Source organism: Aphelocoma coerulescens, chromosome 2, assembly GCF_041296385.1.
Source record: "Aphelocoma coerulescens isolate FSJ_1873_10779 chromosome 2, UR_Acoe_1.0, whole genome shotgun sequence".
Classification (NCBI taxonomy): domain Eukaryota; kingdom Metazoa; phylum Chordata; class Aves; order Passeriformes; family Corvidae; genus Aphelocoma; species Aphelocoma coerulescens.
Window position 1 is genome coordinate 56,548,588 of NC_091015.1, and position 18,552 is coordinate 56,567,139.

General features: G+C 40.2%; 1 protein-coding gene across 14 annotated transcripts in view; it reads right to left on the reverse strand.

The window, feature by feature from the left end:
- Positions 1-18,552, reverse strand: part of ELMO1 (engulfment and cell motility 1) — a 312,095-nt gene that overhangs the window by 10,687 nt on the left and 282,856 nt on the right. For all 14 annotated transcript variants that reach the window (XM_069007623.1, XM_069007621.1, XM_069007625.1 and 11 more), the window contains 3 exons: positions 12,829-12,941; positions 4,297-4,404; positions 681-763 (listed from right to left, as the gene is read on the reverse strand). In XM_069007623.1, coding sequence (XP_068863724.1) covers positions 681-763; positions 4,297-4,404; positions 12,829-12,941 — 304 coding nt within the window. The remainder of the gene's footprint in view (positions 1-680; positions 764-4,296; positions 4,405-12,828; positions 12,942-18,552) is intronic.

Genomic DNA, 18,552 nt, shown 5'->3' on the forward strand with positions numbered 1-18,552 from the left:
TGGCAGACTTTGCTAGTAACTCCATTTCTTTTTGATGTGGAGACAATTCTTACTAACAAAAACTCTGCGAGATTCTGGCACTGCACAATTTTAGTACTACTGTCAGCTTACAGTTCTTGATCTGAAACTCTGAAAGGTAGTATGAATCTAATTTAAGCTGAATATTATCTCTTACCAAATGCACTGCTGAGCACATCCTTATACGGCTCCTCAATTGCCCAGGATCTACCTTACATCATTTTGTTGGCAGTTGTTTATCTACCTGACTGGACCTGCAGGTATCATCAGCTGGACATTAATTGCAATTTTGGCATGTGTTCACTGAATGCGGGCTCATCAGAGAACACAGCTGGAACAAAGTAGTTATTTATCAGAGAGAATTAGGAGCAGGTACCAACAGCCATTGCTGCTTTGCTTTAGAGGCAGAAAATATCACTACTAAAGACTATTCCACTTGTGCTCTGGGCTTAACACAATGCCCATCTGCCATGAAATATGAGTAAAGAAGGGTAAGCTGTCCCAGTAATTTAACTCATATGGTCTGAGGTGGAAACAAAGGATGTACATACATGGAAATGTGGCAGGCTGGAATGAAAAATACCTGTGTTACTTCAAGGAGGTCAAGTTGACAAGCTTTGTATTCTGCACAGTATGTGTCCATAACAATTTGAGAACCATACCTTGTTTTGTTTAAGAGCTCCTTTCTCCTTCATGTGTGGGCAGTCTTTCCCAGTCACAACAGCTTTTATATCTGCCACTGGCACTACATTAAAAAGAAAAAAAAAAAAAAACCCGAGAAAATTAGTTATAAGCAAAATATGAAAAAACTAGAGCCTAAAAAGAGGCAAGACTAATGCGTTTAAATTGCCATGTCCTTTGCCATTTCCAGCCTTTTGTAAGAAAGAAAACTGGAAGAAGGCAACTAACACAGGAACGAGTGAGTCTTGACAAAATTTCAGGCAACTGGATAAAAGTTTGAAAATGCTTTTTCTTGCCTATTTAGACTACCTTGGGTAAGAGTGTTTCATATAAATGTGCACCCGTATCTGGACAGTATATGTACTCATGTATCTCAAAACCATATTGTTTTCTTCCTTGTAATGTAATATGCCTGCTCTGTTGTTGCTCTTTCCTAGGCATCCAGGTAAAGTCTCTGCTGGAGAGAGGATACTGGACATATTGGACCCCTCACTCCATGCTCTTGTCCTTCTTTCAAAAGCCTGTATGAATTTTTAAAATAGTTTTCTATTTCACTCCCATCAGCAGTTTAGTTGCTTTCTGGTACTAGCAGGAGTAAGGAATACTAAGGCTTATAATGAGCCATTCCAATTGCTTTAAAATGTGATCAGAAATGATTGGGGGGAAAAAAAAGGTAAGAAAAAATATTAGAATCTGCTGCCACTCAGAGTCACAGAGTGAGGTCACTGTAGCATAAAGATAAATTTCTCTGAGTTTCAAGCAGAAGTCAATTTTCCAAAGGTAATTACATTATGGAGAATCTATATGCTCTACAATACAATATGATCCCTGAGTGACAGTTTCTACGATCTATAAATAATCCATTATCCTTGTGGCTGCAGAAAAGTATCTTATATATAGAACAGGATAGTAATATGAAAACCTGTTACTGCCCAGTTCTTTACAAACTCTAATGGAAATAACTGGAGAGGAGAAATGCATTTACGCTTCTACTGGGTACATCAGCACTATATATTTTATGACAGATTACCTCAGCAGTACAGCCAAATGGATGGCATGGGATGTAAAAGACATTTTTAAAGTATTTGCCTTGCATGGGAAACTGAAAAGAATGGAAATAATTTGGCTCTTCACTACTCAACTTCCCCTTCCTTTAGTCTCGGAATTTTATGCTGTGGGCCTGCTGACTTTTTATGTCTCTGACAGTACTCTACTTTTTGGTGAAGAAGAGATACTGTTTTTAAGAGGAGAGAGTGAGCTAGGATAAACTGCGAAATTAAGGAGATATTTGACTGTAACTATGGTAGAAAGGTCTTCTTAAGAAAGAGTGTTCCTGAAGAGGCCCAGAAAAACAATTTCTCTGTTTGCATAAGATAGGGTTTTCTGAGGTCAGACCTCTCAGCCAAGAAGGCTTTTCTCCAGGTTTCATACACTTGATCTGTATGATATGAAATGCAGTTACTGTGGGACATCACAGACTGATGTGACATCCTAATCTTTATTTACCTGGAACTTGGCTTATGCCTTGCTTTAGAAAAATAGAATCAAAGACTTCAGGAGGCATCAGAAGTTGACTACAAGATGCTGGAGGGCATGAGCACAGATGTGATGTGCTCACTATGGAGAAAGCCTTGAGAAAGAGGGAAGCTGTTTTCTGTCCCAGCTGGGGTCTGCATGGCTTGTTAACTCTGCCAGCCTGAAGAGAAGGGTGACATTCACAGAAGTGAAAAGGTTAAAAACCCACACATTTATTTTTGGAGATAGAGACTAATTATTCAGGCTTGGCAAGGAGTACACAAAATGCTTGATGCTGCTTCTCTTCGTTCTGTTTTCTTACCCAACTATTCTCTTTTACCTGCAGACCTGGCTCCAAACGCTGACAAGTTGATCATCATATTCAAAAATTTAAGAATTCAAAAATCAGTAAGTCTATCCAGAAAACCAGAACATTTATGAAAAGTATTCTGTAAAATGCCCAAGCCAGTTTGGTCTGATATGTTTCAAACAATAGTAGCACTTTATAATCTTGTGACTTGCAATATTCTCAACTTTGTTTAATGAAACTCCATCTGATGTGGGTAGCACTATGGTAAATCTTGTGTCTTTCATAGACTGAAAACCTGAGATATTGATAAAATAACCACCTCTTTCTGAAACTGCATCGGTGTTTGCTCTGCCAGCAGCCATGCTGAGGGAACCGTGTCGGTCTGGCCCAATGGTTTCTAAAGCAGGAGCCTTCTGCCCCCATGGGATGCTGACATTCCTGAGTAGGCTCAAGAGCCTATGGAAAATGCAAGTGCCAGATGAAGCTCACAGTCAGGGTCAGCGGTTTGTGTGTGGAAGCGTGCTCAAAGCAAACAAATCTGGGAACTACTGGTCTTGTAACTGTGCCCACAGTTCAAGTGTGACTTTCATTCTTCTGTCACCCTGATGCTACTGTAACATTCTAGGGCTATTTCTCTAAGCCTTGTCCACAAAAACAGGCTCTTTCTGTGCCAATGCAGCAATGTGAGGCCCTGTCCTACATTCTGCCAAGACTGCAGTAAGACTGTGGAACATCCTTGAGGCAATCTGTAAGGCAAGGAAAACAAGGGAACGTGACTGCAAACTGTCAGGGCTCCAGCATCACACAGGCTTTTCTTCTTTCCCTCTCAGACTGGATCTGGGAGCACTAAGACATTTTAAAAAGTGCTGCCTGGAGACAGGTCAAGGGAGAAAATTTCAAATCATTCCCCAATTTTCAGGCTGGAAAAATTTCAAACTTCTGAAAAATTATTCTATCTGCCATTCCATGAAAGAAGTGGAACTACCAGCTGAAATACCTGTGTGTGTCTAATTTGATAATGCCAAGAATTTTCAGAGAAGAACAAAAAGAAATTATCCCTTATTCAATGCTGGATTTCTAGAAGTCACCTCCCAGTGACAGAACTATACTCATTATTTCCATTACCATAAAAATCTTTCCTGGATTGCAGGTTAAACCCCTACAACTCATGTTGAAGGTAAAGAAGAAGAACTCACTAGAGTATGAGGGTTCTGAAGAAATCCAAAATTACTTTTAAACATAAGAAAAATCCCAATAAATCCCCTGGTAGGAGTTGCCACAGAAGCATGTCCTGTCCCTGTTGGGTACACAGAAACAGTGAGGTCCTCTCAATACTGTTCACAGTGATGTGTCATCTCTAAGCCTACTCCTCACAATAACCAAAAAGACCTCTGCCACATATTCCTCTTCCAGGCACTAGACTGCCTGTTTCCATGGACAGGCAGTGCTTCTGAATATACCTAAGTATTTTTATTTGACACCCGCAGTTAGATGAGCAATGAAAGTAAACTGTGTTCCTCCCTAGGAAAGACATGATGCTTCCAAGCTGAATGAAATTATGAACTTGCTGGAAAGCATAGCTCAGTCCCCACACACACACTTGCCAAACCCAGGAGAGCAGTGTTTGAATGCAGGGGGAAATGTCCCCTGCTCTCTATCTTCATAAAGAGAGCTGTTAATGATGTCCGATGTTAAGAGAAAACTACTGCAAGTTATAAAGAAGAACTAGCATAAAAGAAGTAGAGTGGTCACAATCTTTGTGCATGACTTACATTTATCTTGCAAGGAATCATGAGGGACTTCTCCCTGTGGACTTTCTTCCAAGTCTCCGTAGTGCAAGACCTTGTGATTAGGTGAAAGTCGACAATACCAAAATTTGTCTGTTGAAATAAACACATTAAACAAGGTCACTAACATGTTCTTCATCAGCCTTACCAACAGCAGAGGAGAAAGCTTACTCAAACAAGGTGCTACAGGGAAAGGCTGTCTTTTCTTTCAGAAGAAGAAATGTGTGGGGTATATATAACAAGTGTAGGGACTTTGCTCAGTAATTTTACTTGATTAAATGAAACTGGCATTAATCTGCAGGGGTTTTTTTATGGACCTAGTCACTGGATCAAAAAAAAATACTAGTGAGAAAAAAATTACTTAGTTTTACCAGATATTATATACCCTCATGGACAGAAGACTGACAAAGTAACTACTTTGAGTGGATAACTTTAATTTACCCATAAAAGATTCATTTTTAGCACCCACTATGTGAAAATCAAGCCCTACCAGCTGTCTTGTGTGGGACACCCAAAAACTGATAAATTTGAAATATCCCATACTTTGTGAAAATTATGACTCATGTCTTTTTTTATAGACATAGGAGAACACCCCCATATTTATGGAGAGACTGGACACAATAAACATGCAAGGACTTAAAAAGCAGACATTAAGTCCCTTGTCCTGCAGATAACTCACACAAATATATGTGTGACCATGCAGTTCATACCCCAGTCTGCATTTTAGTCCTTCCTAAGAGATGTACATTTACATCTCCTGACAACTTGTGCTTCACAGGATATAATTCCCCTCAACAACATTTGTTAAAATCTGCTCCTGTGAAGAACATCACCTTTGCAGAGCCAGGCCACCACGCTGCCTGGTGTGCAAGGATGGTGCTTGCCAATTCCCTTTCTGAAATGGTAAGAAAGAGGTTACCCTTCCTTGTCAGAGCACATTCTATTTAATAAGTAGATCACATAATGTTAAGCTGTCAAAAATACAATCTTGTTAAATCCAAACTAAATCTCCGAAAGCTCAGAGCAAGGCTGGATGTTAAAATGCCAGTGGAGGGGGGCAGAGGGCTTCTCTGGCTCTGTGCTTCTCTCGTACTGGCAGTGCTGATGCTGTGCCAAGCAGCAGCCTGAGGGGCCATTTAGGGGAAACGTTAGCACCGACACAGCCCTGCGGCGCTGCAGTCGCTGGGAGCCACAGCTTGGATAAAACATTGGAGGAGCAGTAGAACCAGCATATGTGAGCTCATTTGGGGTGTTAGCAAAGGAAGGGTTTCTTGGCTCTGTGAGTAAAGCATTGGCTTCATGGACCCAGCTGCTTCCTTAAGGACACTCCAGGCCCCTGGCCAGTCATTTAAAATGCAATGCAGTAAAACACAGACAACTGAGTGGTAAAAATGCACGTTCACATGCCTTTTTAAATTTGTCATAGTGGTAAAAAGGTTTGGGGCAAAAACCCGACACACTTCAAACTACTTTCTGAGTGTGCAGCCCCTTCTACAGAAAGGTTTCAAAAAACCCTACAAACCTCTGGCAAAGGCTCAAAATGGCCATGGGAGAGATTCACAGTCATGCACAACACTGAAAGATTTGTGGTAGCAAGCCTGAGATTATGATCCTGTGAAGCATACAAAAAGAGCTGCTGAAATGTAAGCATTCCTGGACTGTAAGCAGAACATACAGTGTGGCACAGTATGGGATTGAGAAGAAGACCCCACTCACCAAACTTTTGTAAGTTTTGGAGTTGAAACTAGAGCAAGTAGGAGCCCTCATTCAGAAGACTCTCATCTGAAGACCACACACACAAGCAACTTGTTGGACAGTTTGTGTATCTCAGCAGGATGTGTATGAAAATTTTCTAGATTCATACCTTTTTGCAGGGAACTCTACCAGAACCATAGCAAAGCCTGATGCTAAAAGAATATACCCCACTGAATCTCATGGTTGACCATTATGCCTGAAGAAAAGCCTCCAGTAACTGTAGCAGGAGGCTTTCATACCTAGCTTTAACTCTAATCTCATTGTTTATTGGACTGTACAAAGTAATATAACTTTCCAATTCTAAGATTAAAACAGTCATTTTGTTGCTTAATAAAAGCCAACATGGTTTCACTACCTTCTCAATGACCTGGGCAAAAAGATGGTGCAACTGAAAAAAAATATGAATTACCATGAATTCCTTTCAATTTATCACAAATGGGGTTGGTGTTCGCAAGGGTTTGGCTCTTTTATCTCCTAGAGGTTGATGTTTTGGTAACCTTGGTTCTCTTTCAATGACATGCTTCAATAATAAAAGAGGGGAATACCCCTCCATGAAAATATCTTATTTTATTTTAGGAAGGGGTGGTTTAATGGGAAGAAACCCAAGCTCTAAATGCTTGAGGAGCCTTTTCAGCAATTGCCCATAACCCAAGGTTAATTAAAAACTAATAGCCATAGACTGTAGCTTGAAGCATGTCCAGCACAACTCTCCTGTGGGCTCATTAATAACTGCTGCTCTGCCATAGCCTTGCTGTCAAGGGGAAAGCCCTTAAATGAAAGCTACAAATGGAACTAACGAGGTTTCCTCAACCACAGCCACTAAATGACTGCACCAGCCAGGCTGAGGAGGGGGACAGCATGTCAGTGTGGAGAAGCAACCCTTGCTTCCACAGCCACCTCAGCCTTACCCATTGCAGTTTTCTTTTCAGCTGTCCATGACACTACAACCACTGTATGAGAAAATATCCCACTCACATGAGATTTCAATGCCTTGGAGGGGAACAGTTTGAAACTGGATGCAGCTACTTTACTGTAGTGCAGGTGCTGAACACAATTGTACCAGAAAAGTAGTGTATAGAGTAATGCTGCAGTCAAAACAAAAATTATATGAAATTGCTTCTACCAAGAAAAAGGGTGAAGAAGTCTTAATTGCAGAAAAGCACATGGGAAGTGGCCAGCATTTACTTTGAGCTCCAAATTGATAAATTAAAATAAATTAACAGAAGAAAAAGCTCTCTTCTACTATGACTCAAAAGTGGTGTTTATGAAACAAAGAAAAACTATTGTCCAAACCCTCCAAAACTCTTAAACCAAAATCTGCAGAGTTGAAGTGTCACAAAAAGCTTTGAAGTTGGAACAGACCATCCTCATTAGTCCCTATACTCCACATCAGGCAGATCCATGTGCATGTGCCCAGCTGGAGTGGGGCAACTGCATGTTCAGGAAGTAATGGGGTTCATTTTGGTTTTAGGCCCAAGCTTAAGAATTTTCCCCAAAGACTAGGCCCCTTCTATGAGCTACAATGCCCATTTTGGATTCAGTGTTACTACACCTACCTCCTGCTCAGAGCAATAAGCTGTAGGGAGGGCGGCCACTAACCACAGTCTTTAGAGATGATGTGGACTTGATATTTCACCACCATTTTCAGAGACCGCATCATTTACACTTTCTGGCAACTCGTTATGTCTTTCAGCTAACTGACCATTGATGCAATCACATCAGAGTGGTAGAAATTCGTCTTTGGGAAACAGAATTAGTCATTCTGGTTTTTAACCTGAAAAGTTTTCAAGCAAATTGTTCTGATTTTTCAAATAATTGCTAAAGCAACCAGTGGGTCAAATATATCACAGCACATTGCTGAAGATTATAGATGAGGTTAAAAAAACCCTCCCAAATAACAAAATCAGCTACAATTTGGCTACAAAAGTAATATTCAGGGCTGTGAACAAACAGCAGAGCACAGAACATTTTGCTGATGGGCTACAGAGTGCCTGGCCATTCACACAGTGTGTTTCCAAGTGCATTAATGGCCAATGACTCATATGCCTTTAACAATACTATTCCAGGTAAACGACTGCTGTGGTTAGTACAGAAGTGATCTATTGTTAGAATCTGAGGAGAAAATAGCTCAGATATGCATGGACAGAAGTCTTGAGAATATGTATTTTCACCCAATACACTCTAGAAGCTTTTCGTCCAAAGAAAAAACATCCTCACAGATTTAGCAACAGGAACTTGCTTTTAAATATATCTGTGAAAACATATGTATTTGTGTAGATTTTATATCTATATATGCATGTGGGCATATATTTTTTTTTATTTTTCTTTCTTTTTTCTGTCTTTAATAAAATTGTATTGACATTTTCACTCCAACTAGTCTTAGCTGCCTAGATTAAGCCAGGGAGCTCTCCAAATGACTGGCAAATAATTGACCTGTGGCATTGGTGGAGGCTTATTTGGTTAACTGGTTCCTCTCAGAGACTCACGCTCACAGAGGTTTTTTGTGGGACTATGGAGAGTAGGATGAAGTAGCAGTAGAAAAGGGTTTGGCAGAAAAAAGTCAAAAGTGTGTGGTGGTGTTCAGAACTGCGAGTTACTTATCCTAGCAAGAGACAGAAAACCAGTCTTCACTTGGTTTTTTGTTTCAGTTTAAGCTTTCTCTTCCCAGGTTACTTCCATGGTGCCTTGTGGTTTTAATTTAATGGTGTGTATCACCAGGGTTTCCCTTCCTTCCAAAAATTACTGTTAGAGAAACGTCATCTTTGGCTGCAAAACCACTTAAATAACATGCAATTTCTCTATAATCTTTATAAAGGTAAAAGGGGAATTTATTTCCAAGAGTGCACCCAGCAACGTATACTACAAATGTACTGGATGACAGCATCAGAAGCATCTATTATCCTCAATAAAATGCCTTTATCTGCTACTTAGCTCTACTGGAAATAATAACTACTGGGGGTGTAGAGTACTTGGCAGGTTTTTGCTCTAGTCTTCTCCCTTTTCTTTTAGGAATTATCTAAGGAAGGAGAAAGCTGAAGAGGTCTCTCAGTAGATGTTCATGGTCCAGGAACAAAGTGGGGATTTGCAGAGCCTGATGATCTGGTTTTGAGCTGTGATCAGAAGGATAGGCTAGATTTTGCTGTTTCATTTCCAACTGATTAAGATACTCAATGAAAACCCAGGAGTTAGTGCTGCAGTTCTCCTATGAAAACCTTGCAAGGGAAAGGCCAGGTATTTTTCGGAAGTGCTAAGGATCCTGCTGGGACAACAATGGTATTTCTGAATTTCAGCTACAGAGAGATCCTGCTATGATAATCCTGTGCTGAAACACAAAAAGCAGAGATCTGAATACAGATACCTCACAGCCTAATCTTCAGCATCCCCCCAGTGAATCACCTGTTGGGACTGGAGGCTTTCCAATGCTAAGCATATATGAAAGTGCTTAATCTCTTCTCAAAAGGCCATAAGAGGTTGTAAACTCCCTTCTCATTTTTTTTAAGTCAAATTGTTCAACTTACTGTGGCTAACCATGTGTGTCCTACCACATGTTCAAACAATAATCTTAACAGAAGTTTGCTCTGGAGTCTTTATCATGGGCTAATGCCTGTTAATTATCTTTAAATGGATAATTTAATGCTTTCAGCTTCTGTGTAGGGCACGTTCAGGTTCTTCTTGTACAATCTGCAGATTTGTGACATTTGTTCCAGGATTGTCTTAAGGGAACAAAAGAATCATAGGGAAGTACAAAAAGCATATACACACTTTAGTATAACCCCTACCTGATCATGCTACTCTTACAAGTAGGTTGCCACATAACAGGCAAATCGTGATGCCTCAGAGCAGTACTCATTTCTGTTTCAGTTCCATGTCACCCTGGATGGACCGTGGCCAATTTTTTAGAGCCTTGGTAACTCCACAGCAAGTGAATTCTGTTGGAGCACCAGACAGGTGACAGGGCTCCTGAACCCCCTGAGGTTGTACAGGGCACTTGTACAGGCAGGTGGGTTGTGAGAGAGGAGATGGGGATGTGGGATGAAGCTAAAAGAAGATATGCTCAGAATTTGGGACTTCTATTATTTTTATCAGAACATTCAGAGGAATTATCTGAAAGATTGACTGTCATGATGTTTAGTATCACTAGCTAAACGTCAGGTCCTCCATTCACTTTACTCCATCTTCTAATTCTTGACATCATGACAGCCCTGGTTTTACAGTTTGTTCTGCTTTGGGGTTCAGGAGACCCTGAAGGATAAATGCTGATTTCAAGAGAGCTTCTTTCGCTTTCTGTCAGCTGCCAGTATTTGCTATTTGGACTGTGTCAGGAACTGTACATACCTAAAAAAGGATCCCAGTTGAATGGCTTATACGCCAAGCATGCTTCATTAAATTGCACAGTGTTAGGTCACAGAATCAGAGAATATGCTGAGTTGTTGGAAGAGATCCACAAGGATCATTGAGTCCAACTCCTAACCCTACACAGGACACCCCAAGAGTCACACCATGTGCCTGAGAGCATTGTCCAAACACTTCTTGAACTCTGTCAGGCTTGGTGCTATGACCACTTCCCTGGGGAGCCTGTTCCAGTGCCCAACCACCCTCTGGGTGAGGAACCTCTTTCTAATATCCAATCTAAACCTCCTCTGAACTCAGCTTCAGGCCATTCCCTGAGGTCCTGTCACTGGTCACCACAGAGAAGAGATCAGTGTCTGCCCCTCCACTTCCCCTCATGGGGAAGTTGCAGACTGCAACAAGATCTCCCCTCTGTCTCTTCTCCAGGCTGTACAGATCAAGTGACCTCAGCCACTTCCCATACGGCTTCCCCTCAAGGCCCTCCACCATCCTCGTTGCCCTCCCTTGGATGCTCTCTAATAGCTTCATGTTATTTTTATATTGTGGTGCCCAAAACTTCCCCCAGCACTCGAGGTGAGGCTGCCCCAGCGCAGAGCAGAGTGGGACAATCCCCCCCCGCCCTTGCCCGGCTCGTGATGCTGTGCCTGATACACCCCAGTTGGCTGTACTGAATTTAGTCCTAGTGGCCTCATGCATCATCATCCTCTATAATGGTTGTGTCTACTGCCTCCCTTCCTCCCTCCCAGATGGCAATATACCCTTCTGTTTCAGGGAATACAGGAAGTCTATCACAAAGCACACACAACTCTTAAGGGCATGTGGGAACATGACCTCCTAAATGGGCTTCCATCTGCAAAAAATGATCTATTTCAGAGAAGATAATGTTCTTTGAGGCATGGTTGCATGTTATATTTGTTTCCAAAGAATTGTGAATTACTTCTGGCCCTGTACAAATATGACATCAAAGCAATTAATCTGGTGGCCTATAGAATTCACTCCAAGGCACAATAGGAAGCAACCCTCTCAACTGAGGACAAGAAATTACATTGATTAAAAAAAAAAAAAAAATTAACTTAACTGTACTCATATAAGTTGAATGAATTTATACTCCCTAAGGCTCTTGATCCTATAAATCATGAGCTAACAACAATTTAAGATAAAATAAACAGTCTATCTTCCTCTTGGAGATCAGCCAAAAGAAGAATATTTGCTACAAATCCTACTCTTTCCCTAGAATTTGAGTCATTTGGATTAAGGCTTTGAGAGGAATAAAATCAACAACCCTCACTACTGGCAGCCAAACTACACATTACTTTACCTACTTTCCCTCCATGAGTATGCTGATGAAGGAAAAACATGTATCATGCCTCTATCCAGTCTGTATAGAAATGCACAGTGGAATATTGATCATCTTTCTGTGCAGTGGGCTTCTTAGGTGTTTGTATGCATGACAGAGAGGTTATAAATAACCTCCCTACATTAAGGAAAATTGCCTCCTTGTTTCTAAGGAAGGAGGCATTGCAGGGATACTTCTCTCTGTGAAGAATGCACTTTCCCCCAGTTAATCTGAAAGTCTCAAATATTGATCTTTATCAGTTCTTACTCTTAGCTTCTGTAATTTTCTAATTTGTTCTGTATTTACAGAGGAAAACAAATAGTAATCTCTGAGTCCCCACAAAATGAGGGGTTTAAAGGGAATTTTTTGGATACGACTTCTAATTAATCTGCTGAATTTACACTACGTCCCCATTATGTTATCTGGGGAAAGAAGCATGCCTCTCTGAGGGGAAAAGAACCATGGGGAGTTTTACTGTACAGAATGAGCTATGCATCTTGCACTGAGCAATGACTCATAGAATTGGGAAAATAATCTTCTCATATCAATCAAGTATTCCTATAAAGGTACACAAATTACTGATATTTGATATTTGAAATTACTTTCAAAAAGCATGTTTAGACACCATAGTATAATTATTGTATGTGGCTATGTAAGACCAAACCAAAGGACAGGGGGAGGGATGCAGAATGAACTTGTTGCATACATCAAGGTGATCAAAATCTGAGAGATTCAAATTCAAGTTTCAGGTGCTATTCCTGCAAAGATATTGCTTTGAGATGAACAAGAAGCCTGGACATTCAGGCAGAAATAAAAAATACTCATTTCAGAATGTGACACTGCTGCCTGAGATTTTGTCAAAGGCTGGACTTGTTCCAGATCAAGGCTGAAACCGGTTTCAGGGAAACAGGAAATCCTGAAAATCTGTAACTTGGAGATGCCTTCAGATGCCTCCTGGTAAAAACAGTCAAGACAGCACTAGAATTCAGGGTCCTGCCAGTGAAAATAGTATTCCTCAGCTCAACTTTTAGACCAAAGTGACAATATAAAGCCAGACTAGGGAGTCTGAGCTGTACCTTGTCGACGTCGACTGTTGAGTTTCCTAAAGCATGTGCCCTCCACAAGTCGATTGAGACGTTGCTGCTTGATCAGTTCTAAGATCTCTGGCTGAATCTTCTCCTTTAGTTCCCTTGGGAAGAGAGAAAGTAGGCACTTGTCAAATTCAATCAAAGATCATCCTCCTTCCCCTGAAACAGAGTCTCACAAGATGTTTCTGCAAGGCGTTTGAAGAGGACATCAGTAACAGACAAGACCAGGTCAGAATCTAGTCTGCCCCAGAAAAAAAGCCCTTTTTCTTTAAACAAAGAATGGAACTCAAGATATCTTTGTTGTAGACATCGCCTTGCTACAACATCAGTGTATGACTCAGGCAAGTTGCTTGTTTTTATGTTACTTTACTCATTCTAAAAATAACACTTGTTATAATGCATCAACAAGATTTATCTGCAGCAAATAATGCTCTTTCATCATAGGAGCCCTGCGAAGTTTATTTGAGGGTCTGTCACCTTTTGTTGCACAATCCTATGCCAGCATACTTCACTAGCACTGCTATTTAGGACAACACAAGAAGGCTAAAACATTTTGAAACAACAATAAAATCAGGGAGCAATGCCAATGAGCTAAACTAACGATCAGCACTATATTCTTGTTCGTAATTTCATATAATTTGATTACTTTATTATTATCAGAATTTGTGGAAGACTAACTCATGACTAGGGATCACTCAAGGCTCCAACTTCACTTTTGCCTAGGAATGCAGAGACCCACAATACATCTAGAAATAATCTTCTATCCTTCAGAAAATGCATTTCTCCATCTTACTTTGATAAGAGTTCAACATGTCAAGAACTAGGCAGAAAACATATGCACATAATATTTAAAGTTTAATTTCAGACACCATCACATGGATTCACAGATGTCTGAATTCATCAGTTATATCCTCACTTAGATTCATTAAGAATACATAAAAGACAGGTTTAAACATCAACTCGACAGCAAGCCTACTAAGATTAAAAAAAAAAAATGTGTGGAAGATTTGTAAAATATGAACTTTGTCAGAACCATAATTTTGCATTGCTGTGCAAATTGGGTAATACCAAAAATCATTCCGCCCGGCATAATGTTCCAGCAATCATCATCAAAAGGAAGCTAAGCTGTGGTATCCCACAGAGACAACAAAAAATTTTCTCTTCTTGAAAACTTAGGAAGCCCATTCTCTTCTGATTTCCACACTCATTCGGATCCTGTGCCTTTGATCTGCCAGACCCCCACTGAAATCACCACAAATCCTCTGCTAGAAAGATCAGGCCTTTAAAATAAAATGTCCTCTTTCCCCTAGGTGTCAACGAAATGATTGGATGCATAACCCACTGCATATTTACAAGCTGTGAAAACCTAGCTGGTCAAAAATCAAGGAAGCATTGTAACTATAGAAACAGCCCATGTTTTGGAAATGTGTTATTAGTCCTTTAGGACTTGAATTTTCAAGCACTGTTGTTTTCTCATTGGGATCTAAGATATAAATATGTTGAATGGTTAAATACTGTGATTAAAAGAATTTTGTGCTTGAATAAATGTCTTGCCTTTACTGAGCTGATGAGCTTCCCTATTCCTCAGGTACAACCTGAGAGCAGGGGCTGAGGACAACAGTGTTAAAACACAAGTGTGGATTACTCAGCAGTCCAAGCTGCTGACTAAATCTCCAGCTGGACTAATTTCAAACATTCAAGAGTGGTATAAACATCAGTCTGATATTTAGGTAGTTTAATTCAGAAATTGGATGGTTATCATTAAATAGGTGTTATAGATATCATAACATTGTATCTGTAAGACTACCAAAAAGCCAAAAATGAATGGGTCATCCAGCTCATTAACATCCGACTGTTTGCTCATAACATTCTGTCTTCTGGCCTCTAATGCCCCACCTGCCCTTTACAAACCAGAGGAAGAGAAGGGTTTTTTTTAACCAATCCAAAAAAAACCAGGTAATCCTCTCTAAAATACTTCACTGCCTAAGGGAGACTTTGCATGGGAGAAGTGGAGGTAAGAAAGAAGGGACCTCTTGCCTCTTTGGTTATGTTCTGGAGGCCCTCTGCACACATACATGTATTTGCTCTCACAGTTGTGAAGCTCAGTGTGCTACTCTCTTCTGTTTCATGGTCCTTGAACTTGATCACACAGAGGTTGTAGAGACAACCCATTACTCCATGGAGAAACAGTCTCTGGTAACTCTGGACTTAGTGAAAGCCTGTAAGACCATCAAGCCTTTGCCATGGTCACTTAGTGCACTTACTGTCCTCAGCAGCTCATGCCAACACATCGTTAGGTTACTCTGACTTCTTGGTTCTCAGCCATTTTTCTGACATCATGACTCCAGATATATTTTTGCAAGGTGAACCTGCCACTCAGTGCTCTTCACTGTCAAGGTTTCTGTTCCACCGCTTGGAGGTGACAGAAATGGGTCAGAACAATCAAACCACAGCACACAAACAAAAAATATGCTTCTTTGAAACTCTGTATTTCCTTCTGAAAGCCATCTGAAGGCAACAGAGTTCTGTTCCTGGTGATCAGTGTCTAAAGACAGGAGGGCTAGAAAGAAAATCTTTGTGCAAGAAATAGGTCCTCCTGCCTAATTTTAAAATCCATCAGGAACAATGAGCTAAAGGAAGATCATAAATGCAAATACATTTTGTGAATATTTATTTATTGCCCCTGAGATGACATTTGCTTAACAGTTTGTGCCTTGTGAAGAGAGAGAACAGACTAAGTCTAAGGAGACAGTGACTTTAAAAACTGCCATTAGTTTCCTACTGTGTTTCTGTCACATAAAAATGTAAAACATTAGTGTGCTGGTAAGACAGAAGGGTTGAGGGAAACACACATTAATATATATGATTGCTAATTTTGTGATCTCACTGGTCTTAACACTGGAGGCAATACTAACAACAGTTACTTGTTTTTAAAATATCTGAAAATCATTAGAAATTATTTTTAAATTTTTCACATTACACAAATTCTTCTTCACCACCAGTTAAAACTGTCTCCAGCCTTTACCTTTCCACCTTATAGTTAAGACTCACTCAACAGTGGTTTTCTTTCCAGGATGGGGCATTTTACAGATATTTAAATTATTAAAACACAATGGGAAAGTAATCCCAGAACTGGTTTCATGTGTTTTGTCCTTTTATCTTTCTGGCATATAGCTATGCTCCCTCTCCTGATCATGCATTCAGAGCAGGCAGTAGTGACTCTTTCTAACACTGTAGAGAAACATGTAAGATAAAAAGCAGAAAATCATCTAGACACCTTCCTCTTTTTCCCTCTATCTTGTTGGTTTTCACACAGATGTTACTTAGTAATGGCTCCCTAGCTGCCATTAACTCTCCTTTAACCAGCAAGTCCCTAATTAGATGCCAAATTTTTATCTAGCATTAACCCATCTCTGTTGCTATTTAATTTTTCAAGGAGATCTCTGGTCCTCTATAGGCCCACAGGATTCCTAGACAACTTCTGCAGCCATTCAAAATAAAACTGGGGTACTTTATAATTCCATTATGGAATGGCAGTTTGGACGATCAGTAATGATCCCAAATCCCTGAATCTATTCTGAAAGACTTTTAATTTTTTCTAATCAAAAGCAGATATTGATAAGGTATTACTTCATGTGATACAACAATGCTCATATAAAAGAAACAACTAATCCTTGGAAAACAAGGTTGCTGTAGTTACCAGGATCTAAGAAAACATTTTCCAGTTTACATTGAAATCCAACTTCACCAAAGCCTCTCTTACCCAGTAGCTTGAAAACTTAAAACTACAGTGCTTCATACAATGAATAGCAAAATAAAGACTTCTATCATGTTCAAGGCAGGAAAACCCATCCCCTGATTGCTGTATTCTCAAGCAGAATTAAACAAGGGTCTGCTGATGTTACAGTCACCATTGTGCACAATCTTTTTTAGCATATCTGCAGGGCTTTAGAATATACAGCACAGGCACGATTGCTCTTTTCACTCACAGTCTCTTTCCCCACAATGGGGCCATGATTCTGTACTTCTATCAACTGTGCCATCTATGCAATTTGAGAGAGTTCAGTACAGGGAACCAAATCAAAGCACAAAATGAAAGGACTTTCTTTTCAGAGTCAAGAACAAGTGATCATGGATGTAATCAAAATGCAAATGCATGGAGTTAAATCTCTGCAAATGTAGATGTGATTGCTTAAACACCTTATTGATTTACTTAGCCTTTATAGCCTTTAGGCTTAGCCTTTGTCCTGAATTTGAAATGATTCTCTGGTAACACTACAGTTGCTTTGAACTATTTGTGTTGGCTGTTTCACTTGCTCCATGATGGGGAAGAAGACTGCACTGTGGCAGCAACTAGCCACAGTGACACTGGAAATGAGCTTGCACAAGGCATTGGCAAGTCTTTCAATGCTAGGTGATGGTGCAAGAGAATATAAATAATTGACCTCTATCATACTTAAACTGTTGACTCATAGGGAAAGCAGGGAAGATGAGAAGCTTTGGTGACAAGCTTTGCAGTTCTGAGCAGCTTTGAACTGCTAAATGTTGCAGGGGATTTGCAGGGGCTTTCTGAGCAGTGTAACGATGCAAAACTAACTGGAACCATTTGTAGATTTTTAATTGATGCATTACTATGAGTGACATCAGTTCTAATTGGGCATTAGGTCATATATTCTAATGGAAACATAAAACACTGGAAACATAAAAGAAGCATTCCCCCTTTAATCCACACTGGTATGGTTAAAATTTAGTTTGTAATTCTACTTAGTTTATGCTTCCACTGTTGCCCTGCAGCCCCTGGAGGAATTTGTCCCAAGAGCTTTTACTTAGATATCTGCATCTGTTAGAAACAAATCAAAATTAATATCCTGCTTCTGAATCCTGAAATGCTCTAGTCCAAATCAGTTTCTATACTTTTGCCTTGGAAAAGGTGATTTAGAGTATCATGAGCCATTCCACTTGCAACACAGTCAGGATTTCATGATATGTCAGCTGATGCTTCTGAGTCCTCACCATTTCTCTGCTGATCTCAAAAGGTTCCTGCTATCCTCAGAGCATCATTTATGCAGCACAGAGTCTGCATCTGTCCTGTGCCATCAGTTCAGCCACAAGCCCAGACTTGGTCCAGAGCCAGGCGCGGCCCCCATTTTTCATACAACAGAACAAAGAGTATTCTGAGAAATGAGAAGGAGCTATGGAGGCAATATTAGCCTTTCATACTTTGCAGTAAACAACAAGCAAAGGACTGGCTAGCTGCCAGAATGTTGCTATTTACAAATAAGTAAATGACTGCTTGTCATTAACACCAATTTATAATGTTCTAAACAAAGACAACTCTTTTGGAAAGTCAGTGTGTATTGGCTCTTCTTTTTCTGGGCTTCTCCCTATCTTGCTCAGAGAGGCCTTGAACAGAAGACAAAGTTGTGGTGTTTGACTAGTTAGATCTTTTTTTTGAAAGCCACTTCCAGCACCAAAATCAGGCTCACAATCATGCAGAGCTAGGAAATGGTGAAGCACTGTTTCATATAAATAAGCCATGTGAAATCCTGCTGGGATTTACCAAATCTGGTTTCGCTGAACTCAAGGAAAAAGTTACGATTCCCAGCAGAAGAAAACATGATGTACTTTAAGCAGATGCCTCACTACTGCTTTTGAGCACAGCTCCCTGGACAGCTTTTCTCCCTGGGATTCCCCAGAACAGCGTGCAACTGT